Here is a 13,036-nt window from a genome sequence, read left to right as displayed (position 1 = left end):
TGGACACGATCCAGCATTATGCTCTCTTTTGCAATCTCAGGGGCCATTGATTTGAAGACCTGCTGAACCCAGCCCGAAGGTCTGTCCCTTCCATGTCTGTCCCTTCCTCTCCTTCTGCCGCCGCTCGTATATGGAGGTATTCTCGACAGTGCCCGTTTTCCAAGTTAGGAGCGACATGTCTTGCTTCATGCTGGCTAGTTCCCCTGAAGATGGAACTCATCCTCCTGAAGGGACTGAACTATTCTGTGTCCTCCACCGTCGCATTCAACAGTTTTGAATCTTGAATCAAGTCTGCAATTGATTTACTGAGTTCCCCAGTGTTATTTTTCACCTCCAACCATATCGATTGAGTGGGCTCCTCTTTCAGTTCCCCTCTTAGGGTCTTCGGACAGTCTACCAAGTCTGATTTGGAGAGTCCTTTCCTCTGCATTGTTTCTTGTCTCGCTGATGTGCACCACCTAACACTCGCTACTTGTTTGGTGGAGGGCCAGTATTTTTACAGAGTTGAACCACCAGCACCGTGATGCCCCACTCTGCGCTGCGACATCCGGCTCTTATTGTCTCTGAGCTGCGCCTCCTCTCCCGTGTGGCACTCCCCCACACTAGATTGCATCGTCCCCGAGTGGCCCAGCCGGTTTGCTCCACTGGCCTGCTTTTTTTTCTCTTACTCGCTGCCGCCTGGCAGCTTTCCTAAGTATGGCCTTGGGTTGTGCAAGATTCCACGACTGTACTCAGTTTGTCTTGATCTACCACGCTAGCACCTTCCCTGTGACCGCTTCTTTGTTTCTACCTTCACACCTGTTCATCGGGCCCCATTCCTCAGTTTGCACGGGAGCTGCAACACCACCCTTGTTCTACAGCTACAGACTCTGCTGCTCCTAGCTGCACTGCACGTCCTGTCGCCCGCTTTCTGTGGTGTTGCTGAAGAGCGCCCTCACTGCAGGTCCTGTCCTATCGCAGCAGCAGGTTTCCCCTCAGCGGCACTGCCTCACTTGTCGGTGGGTCTTCCCTTTCTCGCCTCCGGGTCGATAACTCCATACCGGGCGGTCTGACCAGGCTCACCCACCAGCGTTGGACCTGCTCCCCCAATTCACTTATCTGCCTTAACTATGCGTTAGCTTACGCACTGCTGTACCCCCTATGGTGGTACAGTAGTCTTCCTGTTGGAGGCACCACAGCCACGTCCACCAGTGTGGATTACCGGCCCTTGATTGTCTCAGTGGAGCTCACAAACGTCTGTCTGCGTTGATCAGAGCTCTCTGAGGGCTGCCCCGCCTTGCTGTCATGATCAGCTTGTGCTGCAGCCAATGTCTCTGCCAAATTGTTCCCCACTAAACCCATTAGGGATGTTCTGTGGGCCTCCACCTGCCCCTGCTTGGCATACAGGCCTCTCCCCGCGGCTTGGGAAGGTACCGTAGTATCACCCGCTCTCCACTGTTTCGCCAAGCGACATTCGCTCCACCAGAGCCGCCTACCTCAGATAGCTCTGCGTTCCATGTTGAGCATCGCTGCGCACCAGAACCTCCTATAGACTGTTGAAACTCCCCAGGACGAACTGGGGGCTGAGTCAGGAGGCCATGCCAGGCGCTGGTAGCCACCGAAGCAGGATTGTAAAGAATTTGCAAGGCCTGATGATGTATTTCATCATGGGTCGCTGGGTGAGGAGAGTGCAGTTGTGGTCCAAAGGCGATGACTGGAAGACAGACACCTACTGGTTACGTGCCCGTCATTGTAGCTATGCATATTTCTATCTCAGCAGGGCATGCATACATGTGTTGATGGTTTTGCTGGAGATCTCTCATTAGGGCACTAGCGGTATCCATGGATGATGTTGACAAAAGGTAGTTAGATACGGATCTCTTAATGAAGAATGCATTATAGATGGGTGCCCATGTGTGATGCCTATTGCTATTACAGTATAAAGAAGGGTACGCAGTAAGATATGTCATTTATAACGCGCCTGTACACAAGTGTTTCTAGGTGCGACAAGGGAGGGAAGTCTGAGGGAAGACAAGACAAACCATCTTACTAGGCCTTGTCTCGATCAGATCATGCAACTGCTGCGACGTAAAGTGCAGGGGGAAGGGGGAGAGGTAAGGGAGTAAGTGCAGCCAGGGCAGCACAGGCTTGGCTAAGTGCAAGGAGGCAGGGGACTGTGGGTAGCAGTTACAGCCCATAAGTGCGCGGTAGGCCCAGAGGCAGTGCAAGGGGTATCGGGTAATATTATCCCCACCAAAAATATCGCCGTCGGGAACAGCCATAGGCGATATTTTCAGTGGGGATAATTTATGGGGTTAATAGGTGGGGGGTTTGCGGGGGTGTCCCCCGCTCCCTTTAAAAATATATGGGGGTTGCGGGGGTGTCCCCCGCAAGTTCCATGAGGTAATATCGCCGCAAAAATATGGCGAAATTTTTGTACGGCGATATTCTTGCGGGGATATTATCACATGGAACCGTGCAAGAGACACTGATCATGGAGGAGCCTGGACCTAGTAGACTCTGAGGGTAGCCAAACAACCAGTTGGCCCAGGAGATGGGTAGGTCAGCAGGGGAGAGAGAGAGAAAGCAGAGGAGAAAAGGAGGGTCTTGAGCTGCTTCCGGAACTTCAGTTGGTCCGTGTCAAGTTTGAGAGGGGCAGGGAGGACATTCCAGAGGGAGGCACCTGCACTCTCTGCCTGGAGAAGCGTCTGACCCTCAGAGTGTTTGATGTAGCTGAGCGAAGAGCTCGAGAAGGAAGGTATTTTGGAAGAGAAAGTTGGATGTAATGTGGGCCCCAGCACTAGAAATCCTTGTGGACGATGCAGAGGGTCGTCTTGAACTTGATCCTTGCAGCTATCGGTAGCCAGTGGAGAGATTTCAGGGCTGGAGAGATAAGGTCCCTGGGCTTGAGGCAAAGGGCAAGTCTTGCAGTCCTGTTCTGGATTTGTTGCAGAGGGCGGAGAGTAGACGAAAGCAGATTGAGAAAGAGGTTGCTGCAGCAGTCCAGCCTAGAGAGAACCAGGGCTCTGGCGAGAGTGAGCTTCTGGGGGGAAAGTGCAGTGGTCGAAGTGGTTGGGAGTGGTGCTCCTCTACTCTTTTAAATTAAGTTTTACAGCTCCTATACTTTTATTTTAAAAAGAAACCGTTCCGAAACGGTTTCGTTTAAAAAGAACAGTGTAGGAAGCAATTGAAACTTGCACTTTCAGTGCACTGCAGTAAACGTTCCCTTAAAAGGCAGGTGCATGTGTTTGGGGGGGTGTATTGTGTGTGGGAGACGGTGTGGTGATGGGGTTTGTGGGGAGGGGGTGCAGGCTAGCAGGGGACATAGTTCCACCACTTCTTTTCGTACACTTCGACCACTGGGAAAGTGAGTAAAGAAAGAATACCTCTGAGGTGCAGCTGGTAGTGGGCCCTCTTGGCAGGTCCGTGATGTGGGGAGAGAGTGGAGTCGAAGATGATACCAAAGTTTTTTGCCTGACAGGAAGCCAAAGGAAGAGGGCCCATTAGGTTTTTTTTCTTGGTTGGGTAAACAAGGTGGCCTTGTGTGTTGTGGGTTTGTATGTTAGCAGATGGTTTACAGGTGATGTAGGCAGTACGTCTACGCAGGTGGTGGCTACTGTAAACTATTTGTTGATAGGTAGTGCAGGCTGCTTGACATGATTTAGTAGCTGTATGTCCGCAGAGGAAGGCTGTCCCTTGCTGTATGTTACAAGGGAGTTCTTGTGTGATATAGGCTGTATTTCAGCAGGGATTGGTGTTCCCTGACAGATGTTGACTGTAAATCAGCAGGCCTCTAGGTAATGCAAGCTAGAATTTAGCATGGGCCTGTAGTCCCAGGGTGATGTGAGGCTACGTTACTATCCATTTGTACTGCACCGAACCACCAATGTAGTAGTTTCAAACTGAGGATCTTTGTCTCTGGTGTATTGTGCCCTTGCCTGGGGAAGCCAGCCCTTTTTCTGAGTGAAGTAAGAGGGATGGAAAGCTGAGAAGGAGGTTGCAGACAATGGCAAGGAGACAGGCGGGGTGGGGGTGTGTGTTACAAAATGCTTTGTATTCGTGTGGAAGCATGTTTATCCACTATGTATGGTGTATCTTCTAAAGAGTTCAGACACGGAAAAGCATGTGTTGGGTCAGTATACATATGAGGGATTACAAGGCAGTTTCAGGTGTGTGGGGTGCTCGTGAAATCCTGGCAAATATGTAGGCCTAAAATACCTGAAGTATCTATGATAATGCAGGTGCGTTCCAGAAAAGTAATTCTGAGACTTCCTTGCAGACTCCAGAAGGTGATCTAGTCCAAGATCTAGATGTGTGTGTAGGGGAATGTTATCAAATGATAGGGGTTTGGGATAGACCGAATTAAGTTAAGGTGTGAATATTCCTGGCATCAGATATAACAGTAAAGTTTGTTTGTGTGTTCTTTGTTATTCTCGGTTGACTTATGAGGTAATGCCTTAATGCAGAGAGCCAAATGTGGTTTGAATTTAAAGAGGTGTGTGCAGGCTCTGACGTGCATACTGCTTAATAGTGAAACTCAAGGACCTAACTCTGAGGGCATCTAATGATAACCATGGTCCTTATTTACATTATCTCTGTTTCACTACCTAGAGCAAGGTTCTGCATTGTTTGGCTCTCCAGATGTTGTGGACTACGACTGCAGCCAGCATAGTTAATGGTGAGGAATCATGGGAGTTAGTCGAAAACCTCTGGAGACCCACGTGTTGCAGAACACTGTCTTTGAAGCATACAATGTTCTTCGAGGGCAAGGGGGCAAAGGGAAAGTCTGATTGATTTGAACATTGTAGATCATTTGTGCAATTCTATAAAATGGGTTTACAAGTCCTCACACTCCCCTCTTGATTTGCTAGCTGTTGTGTTCGTAGGTGTGAGATTTGGTCGCTATGGTAGTCACCCACTAAAAATTAAGTTTGCCAAATGTTGGAAGACCTGGCACTCAGAAAAAGGGGGGGGAATAGTTTGATAATATATTGTCAGAGTGCATTTTGGCCAGAGCTCAGCGCTCCTGTGGAGAGAGCTGCCTGTCACGACTGTTACCATGAGGCTATGACATGCTTTGTTGATTAAATAGCGCTTAATACAACATTCAGACTACCTCATTAGGACTGAGGAGCAGAGACGTAATATTTCATGCTGCAAGTCAATGTGAAAACCAGTACGCCCAAAGACCAACACTGAAGAGCCCCTCAGCCAGCCAAACTTAAGAGAATGGGCGGTAAACCAAAGTGAATGTGCTCCAAAAATAAACTTTTAGACAAGTGTGATGATCACCAGGGGTACAGCCCATTGAATGTAGTTACTCACCGACATTCCTTGACCTTCCCTAATGTCCACAGCCACTACATTGAAAACAAATCCTTGTATTGTTGTAACATAGGGCCTAAAGCCAAAAGTAGTAGGATGAGGAAGAACACAGGAGACCTAAAGATCATTGACTGAGATAAGACTGTTACGAGGTGGCCCCACAGATGTAGGAGGATTAAGTCCGTGACAATGAAGGAGGACTTGTGCAATTCCCACGGTAGGAACTGGATACAATGGACTATTAGACGTGTCAAGCCCTGCCGCTGAGCCAAACGCAGCCATTACGAGAATCATAGTGGTGGCAGTTACAGCAGTATCCAGTTCTGTTGGGCATCCAAACTGTCCCGCACAGGAGATTCAAACGCTGACCGTCAGCTGGGGAAAAGCAGAGTGGCAAGAGGATGCCGAAGTTCTCTGCCCGCCTAGTGGAGGCAGAACCAATCACAAAGCCAGAAAAATTTAGCAAAGCCACGAGTGCTGAGGAGGTAAGCCCTCGGAGCTGGATAAGTGTGCCCCGGTCCCAGGAAGGCCTGGCAACATACCAGAGCCCCGTAAGGGGATGTACACGAGAAATGTAAGGGACCAAGGGGTTGACAGAGGTGAAGTTGGCTTTCCCAGGCCCAGTATTAGTGAGGACATTAATGGGCATAACGAGAGAAGGGTCCCCAACAGGGAGAAAGAGAGCATCAGAGGAAATCTTCCTCGGTGCAGTAGCAACAAGGAAACCACTGGCCACGAGAGAAGGGTCTTGGACCCCAACCATATGAAAGAACTATGCCAAGCAAAACTAGAAGGAAGTAATTCTCCTGGTATCCAACAAAGATCTGTGATAAAGAAGCCAGGAGAAGGGAGTCATTCCACCTGGCCGTATTGTGAACTGAACCACCAACATCAGGAGAATGGAGTCATTCTCCTGGTCCAGGACTTGTGATGAAGACGCCAGGGGAAGGGAGTCAGCCCCTCCTCCCCCGGCCTTGTGAACTGTACAAAGTAACACCAGGAGAAGGGAGGTACACTCTTTGTACTAGGCTAAGCGTTGTACTGGAGACACTAGGAGAAGGGAGTAATTCTTCCTGGTATTGTATAAAGACTGGGTTAAGCCCATAAGGCAGGGAAAGGGAGTCATTCCTTCTGTCATTTTCTGTTGGAAGAGAACGTTCTTTGGACACTGTTCAAGAAGCAGAAGGGAGCCATTCTTCTTAAGAAGGAACTTTCTGTTAGTGTATCCTTTAGTTGTAGTGCAAGGGTTAGAGTAGGATTTGACACAGCACTGTGCAACTTTGATTTGATGGACATTCTGAAAATTCCTTTAGTTTTAGGCAGCGAAACCAATCTGAGAGATGGGGTCAGAGAGGTTTTCTATTCGAGAAATACAAGTTTATAACCAAAACCATGCCACCTTTGTGCCTGCTACCTTCTTCGACATCATTACACAAGTGAACTGGTGATGTGTAGGTTTGTATGTCACCATGGTGGGGGGGGGGGGCTCTGATTCTCCTCTTCCCTCTCCTTTGCTTCCCATCAGCTGATGTTCAATTTACTTCCTCATGGCTATATAAGAGCTCTACAAATAGACGCAGTTGAATGAGGTCTACATTTTCAGGGACGGTAGAGGAAAAGGCACGGCTGCAAACTTGCCTTCTCTTTCTCCTCTTTATTTGTATTTTCCCCCTTGTTGGTTGTTACCCGCTCTGTTCTCCTGTTATGTCCCTCTTCCCTTAGCTTTGTTATAGTCCTTCGGTCTCCCTGCGCTTACTATAACATAACAGGTGTATTTGTAAAGCGCACGTTCACCCCCGAAAGGACATCTTGGTGCTAATAGCAGATGTATGTTACCCAACTTAATGATACTCGTTTTAGCGGCCTCGGAAGGATGAAAGGCTGAGTGGACCTACCAAGAATCGAACCTGTGACCATGAGGTCAAACACAGGCCCCTGTCGTGGATGCATTACTCCACTGACCCACAGATCTGGTTGTATGCCCGATATCTGTTAGTTCTCATTTGATGACTCCTTTACTGCATATTATAGCATTTCTTCCCCCATGTGTTTTTAATCCCATGTGTGCCCCCAGAGCTGTAAGACCCCACTATATTCTGCATATGTTTTGCGCTTGTGTTGCCATCCCCTTGAGTCATGTGTGTTTCTGCCCTCCACAACCCAAGGAGTCATATGTGTTGCGTCCACACCCTCGGAGTCTTGTGTGTTCCTACCTCTCAGGGATCTGTGAGGCACAGGGATCTGTGTGAACCCCATGCTTTGCGATTGTAGCTCCAATCGTTATGTATTATTTAGTACATTTGTAATTAATGGATTCCTGCATATTCCATTTGCCCAATATGTGAGCCACTGGAAACTCTGGGGTAGATATTTGTTAAAGGTCAGTTTTCAATCGATATTTTGAGATCCGTGCTATGCCTCCAGTCCGAAGACCCCATTCTCTTTGCAATTTCAGTGTTTAATTTCGACTGGGCTAACAAGCCTTTATGACAGATGGCATAAAGCGACATTGAATTGGCGACTGGTGCTTGCAAAGTAATTGAGCTGTGATTTTTTTTCCCCAGTAAAACTCCCCCATTACCACTTGGGTAAGAAGGAGAGCCATGTTCTCAGAACTACAATCATGTTAGTGAGTCCTGTAACATGACATATCGTCAGGCTTCATCGTCGCAGTCCATACTTCGAGGCATCGCCTCTCCAAACACTCTCTCAAACCACCCTTTCCCAAATCAACATGGAGGATTCTCAGGACTGTTTTAGTCCTACCACCATGTTTGTTTTCGTGCTTTTCTTTAGGTCTTACTATAAGGTCCCTCTCACCCCTACCCTTGCATGGTGTTCCCCAAGGTACCCGGCTGGGTTGGTGGGAATCAAGACTGCGACAAGGAAGTTCCGGAATCAGAGTAATGAAAGCTACTGGTAGGTAATCAGACCAGTATTTGACAAGCAGGATTTCTGTATTGATTCATACCCAGAAGTTCCACAGAAGTTTTGCCAAGATCTTGACGGCTGGTAAGATAGCTAGTAAGATCTCAGCTTCAGCGCTCGCTGCTGCTATCTATGTGTAATCTGCAGGTCGTGGGTTTGAATCCTGGCAATGGCAACTCAGCCTTTCAGTCTTCCAAGGTCGGTAAATGAGTACCAACTTCGGTGTGATATTGTATGTAAATATGTTATATGTAAAGCAGCTTGGTGAAAGCGCTATATAAACATAACATTATCATTCTTATGGTGGCATCCTCGCATAGGACTGATAAGGTCTGAGTTGGAATGCGAATACTGTTTTGTCCCTTTTTTGAAGGGCAATTAAATTGTTTACCCTTTGATTACGGTTGCAGTTTATTAAAGCGTTGATCCACAGGTAGGTCATGACTTACGCTCTTCAATATGGTCTCTTCCATATTCTATAGGACAGGTGGCGTGTTGGGTTGGGCACCTTTTTCTTACAATGCAATGCTTTATTTTGTTTGATTAGTTTACATTATTTGGCACCGGAGTTCTCCTAATCACACTTGAAACTAATATGTTAAATTTGTGTTCCCTGTTTGATATGTAAAAAAATGTTGATGTACAAGTTGTTCAAAGAACATTAGTAAAGAAATGTATGGCTCTGCCAAGGACCATTCTCTTTTTAATTGTTGATTTTAAGGGTTCTTTGAGTGGCAATATTCAAGCAGTTTCAAACAAATGGGGCTAGTTGGCACGTATACGATTCATTAAACGCCCTAAAAAAATATGTATGATTTGATGCAGATGGGCAAGGACATGAAATTACTCGAGCATGTGTGCAGCTTTAAGGTGGTCCAGCAGGTGTTGCTGAAAATGATCTGAAACTGAGCAGTATAATTTCAGATCATGAAATATGTTTTAGGAGTCGCAAATGTGTGAAACGAGCATCAAATGAGGGTTGCGTTTGCTCATATTAAGTCCTTTATTTTGAAGCGTGGTAGGTCCAAACTGTATGTGATCACACTACTTTCTTTTACCCTCCTTTAATAGCAATGACTTTTTTTTTTTACTTTTTAACTTCTAGGCATTCGTGAACCTTCTTTTCTGGTACCAGTTTTGCTGTGGGTTTTCTGGCTCATCGATGATGGACTTTTGGATGTTGATATTATTCAATCTTCTCTTCACGTCAGTCCCACCCGTTATTTATGGTATTATGGACAAAGATGTATCTGCAGAGACTCTGAAGCAGCTTCCGGAACTTTACAAGGCAGGCCAGGGATCACAGGTAGAGACCGCAGCATCTGAAATGCATGATAATGCTAGTCTGTTTAATGGATTCCTACACATTCTATGTCTAGGCTCAGATTATGCTTCTCTTATCTTTACTCAACTCAAGCAGCAGTACAATAACCTTAGTAGAACAATAATGTTGAAAAATGACATGTTCCATGTACAATAGTCTTTAGTAGTTCTCTTGTTATTGGTCTTCAATAAACATGTGATCTTATTCCTCCAATAGTCTCTCAACACCTCTATAAATCGTTCCACCATCTTAATCGCAATCTCTTTCTTTGCTGCTCGTGCAGCCGTTTAAGTACCAAATGTTTATTTTATGTAAATTAATGTGACTAACTTAAATATTGTTTATATAAGGCAGCGCGAACGTGAGAAATACAGCACGAGCACAGCATAACCAAAATACAGGCCGAGCATATCCGCAGGTTAGGGAAAACCATTACACATTTTATCGTCAGTCAGAAACTCTGTGAAGGGAGTCTGCACCGACTCTAGGGGCAGAGTAGACGCAGCTCTGGAGAGGAGCACGTTGGGAAGACGCTGCCTGCTCTAGTTAGCCGTGTCTACATCGATTGCCCATATCATCAGTTAGTTATATCGATTGGATAAAGAGCTAATTACAGTTACACTCTGTAAACAGTAGAGCGTTCCGCGCTATCCGCACACACATTTAGAGACAGAGAACTCTGTTAGGCGGCCGCTCAATGGAGCGGAGCAACACCACCTGTTGGCCAAATGTATAAAGTTGGAAAAAAGCAAGAACATTTCACGAGCACAGACCCAAGAAAAACCTGACAGGCAAAAAAGCCTGAAATAAGACCACTGCTCACACGGTAAGTGTGTTTGTGAGAGGAATACTGGTCAAAGAAACCTGTGAATAAATACATTGATTAGATATGTCGTACCTGTGGCAAATAACTTCATTTAATATGTCGATCTCCAGCGAAGAAAGTAGGGCACAAGTGAGCCAAAAAAGGAACTATATAGAGATGGGACAGATTATACAGAAGGCTCTGGGGGCCAGTATGGGGCATCACCACCAGATGGCCATTACCTCCACGTCCACTCTTCCTCGTCCCAGTACTTACTTCATGAGGCACCCGCCTCCGACACAGGACCTTCTTCTATTTCTTTAAATCCCTATAACTCCTCCCCCACATCCATGTCACTGTTTTAATTTTTCCTGCCTCCGGCAGGTTGGACTTTTTCTTCCCGGTGCGGTGCACCAGGGAGCACCGATTGCTGGCCCCCTGGGGGGGGGGCTGTGTGGCGGGGCCCTCGGCTCCCTCAGGTGCGGCACTGCTCCTGGGTCCCCTGCGGGGCTTGGGGTCACAGTTGAGCTGGATTGCCTCGCTCGGTTCTTTGCTGGGCTCCGGACCGCAGCGTGAGCATTGTGTCCCGGGTCCTGCACGGCCCGGGGGAAGGTAAGGAGAGGGGAGGACTGGGCTTGATGTTTTTCCCCTCTCCTCCTGTTTTGGCCATCTTGATTCGACTTGGCAGTATGGGCTAGCCTTCCCTTTTGTTGTGAGGCCTCTCTGCTTCTTGTCGTGGGGTGACAGTGGCAGAGAGTCTTTAGGAGTGCGGGGGCTCTGTTCTGTCGCAGGCATGTCACATACCACCCGCTCCTCAGACACACACAGCACAGGATGCACCAGATGTTAGCTGCATTATCTGGGGGAAGGTAAGGAGAGGGGAGGACTGTGCTTGATGTTTTCCCCTCTCTTGCTGGTATGGCCATTTTGACTCCTTCAACATGCCGTTTTCCTCGTGCTTTGTGTGCACATCTTTATTGGAAATGATGGCAAGCACTTGGCAGTATGGGCTAAGCCTTCCCTTTTGTTGTGAGGCCTCTCTGCTTCTTGTCGTGGGGTGACTGTGACAGAGTATTTGAAAGTGCGGGGGCTCTGTTCTCCAGCATGGGGTCTGGCATGGATTCACATGCTCATGAATATTCCCCGTCGTCAGGCTGGGAATCCTCGGTAAAGAAAAAACCAGTATCAGTTTCGTTTCTGATCTGTCTTTCGTAGTAATAACCAATCACTGGTCTCTGCGTCATACTGACCACAGCCAATGACTGCCCTCTACCTAAGCACCGCCTCTGGCAGCCATCTTCAGATTTTTACCGCACGTTCATGTGTTGGGATCCTCGTGCTATTGCTCTCGAGCGTTAGTGCTATTTTTTCGCGCTTTTTCACAAAAACTTCGATTCTTTCGGTCAAAAGAGCCTCAAGCTCCACCGATCCTACATCCGATCAACGGGGACCCGTGTCGGATTCATCTGTGCCCCTCAAGGGTGAAGATTTCGTCGAGCTACACTTCGGAGGACTCCAGAAGCTTCTCAGGCCCGGTCTCGGAGATGGCCCAGGAGAAGGGAAGCTCGACGCCCGGAAAGCTGTTCAGGGCCTGCCCTGGATGCCAGCTGCAGAACGTCTTCAAGGAGGACGAACACTCTTTCTGCCTTTACTGCCTTCATGGGGACAAGACGCACGTGGAGAAGGACTGTGCGTTTTGCACAACATGTCGGAACGGACCATGAAGGACCGCCATCAACGTCTCGCCAGCTGGCTGGAGGGTAAGAGCCCGTCTGGCGAGAAGAAGAAGAAATCTGAGCGGTCTTCTAAGACCTTTGAGGGCGCCCCGGCGACGGGGGCCCAACATAAGGCCAAGCACCGCGAGTCCGCTGGCACCGGGAGCGCCGAACGGTCGGGCTCTACGGGCGCCAGGCAGGGCGCACCCTCCCCGGCACCATCAACCACGAGCCAACGCTCTGGGTCGGGTAAGAGGAAGGCCGAGCACCCGGCGAAGCTCCTGGAGAGGCCCCGGTCGAGCTCTAAGGCAGAGGAGGAGCGTGGCAGTGCCCCCTCCCTCAAGGATAAGGCGGTGAGCGCACCTAAGGTGGTGAAGGCCTTGATCCATTCGACCAAGCCCTCTATCGAAACGGTCGCGGCGGCCCTGGCCCAGCCTGTGGAGGCTGCACCAGTGGTGGCGGCCTCGGGGCCCAGAATCTCCCTGCCTCCTCGGAGGGAGTCTTCTTTCGTGCCCATCGATAGGACCCCCGTGAAACCCTCCGTGGGGAAGAAGAAGGGGGGGCAGGGCGTCGTAGTAGATTCGGCCTCAACCTCAGAAGAGGAGCTGATCGAGGTCTTAAGCCACGGCCTAGGCGTGGAACAAGACCAGCCCGTCGGAATGGGCCCCGACGCAGGTGACGACGACGACATCGTCGAGGATACCGACGGGGCCCCTGCTCGCCCGTCGGATTCCCCTCTGCCAGCGCCGCAAGACAACTCAGCGGCCATTTTGTTGGCTATACAGTCCTTATGCTCCGAGATAAGGACGAGACTACCGTTACCGACAGAGGAACCTCTCCCGTCGGGGGATCCAGAACCGGGACCTTCTGGTGTTCCCCCTACCAAGAAAAGAAGGATCCATCCACCGCCTCCTTTTCAACCGTCGCGCCCCGTCCAGCCCTCCTCCCCGTCCACCCGAG

At 48.8% G+C, this 13,036-nt stretch overlaps 1 protein-coding gene across 2 annotated transcripts in view; it reads left to right on the top strand.

Moving 5' to 3' along the window:
* The window catches only part of ATP10D (ATPase phospholipid transporting 10D (putative)), a 2,065,840-nt gene that overhangs the window by 1,634,154 nt on the left and 418,650 nt on the right, over positions 1 to 13,036 (top strand). For both annotated transcript variants that reach the window (XM_069631716.1, XM_069631715.1), the window contains one exon: positions 9,338 to 9,538. In XM_069631716.1, the coding sequence (XP_069487817.1) occupies positions 9,338 to 9,538 (201 nt within the window). The remainder of the gene's footprint in view (positions 1 to 9,337; positions 9,539 to 13,036) is intronic.

The sequence above is a fragment of the Ambystoma mexicanum genome, chromosome 6q (assembly GCF_040938575.1).
Source record: "Ambystoma mexicanum isolate Mex_15411 chromosome 6q, UKY_AmexF1_1, whole genome shotgun sequence".
NCBI classification, from domain to species: domain Eukaryota; kingdom Metazoa; phylum Chordata; class Amphibia; order Caudata; family Ambystomatidae; genus Ambystoma; species Ambystoma mexicanum.
Note: the sequence above shows the minus strand (reverse complement) of the source record. Positions and strands in the feature narration are given on the sequence as shown.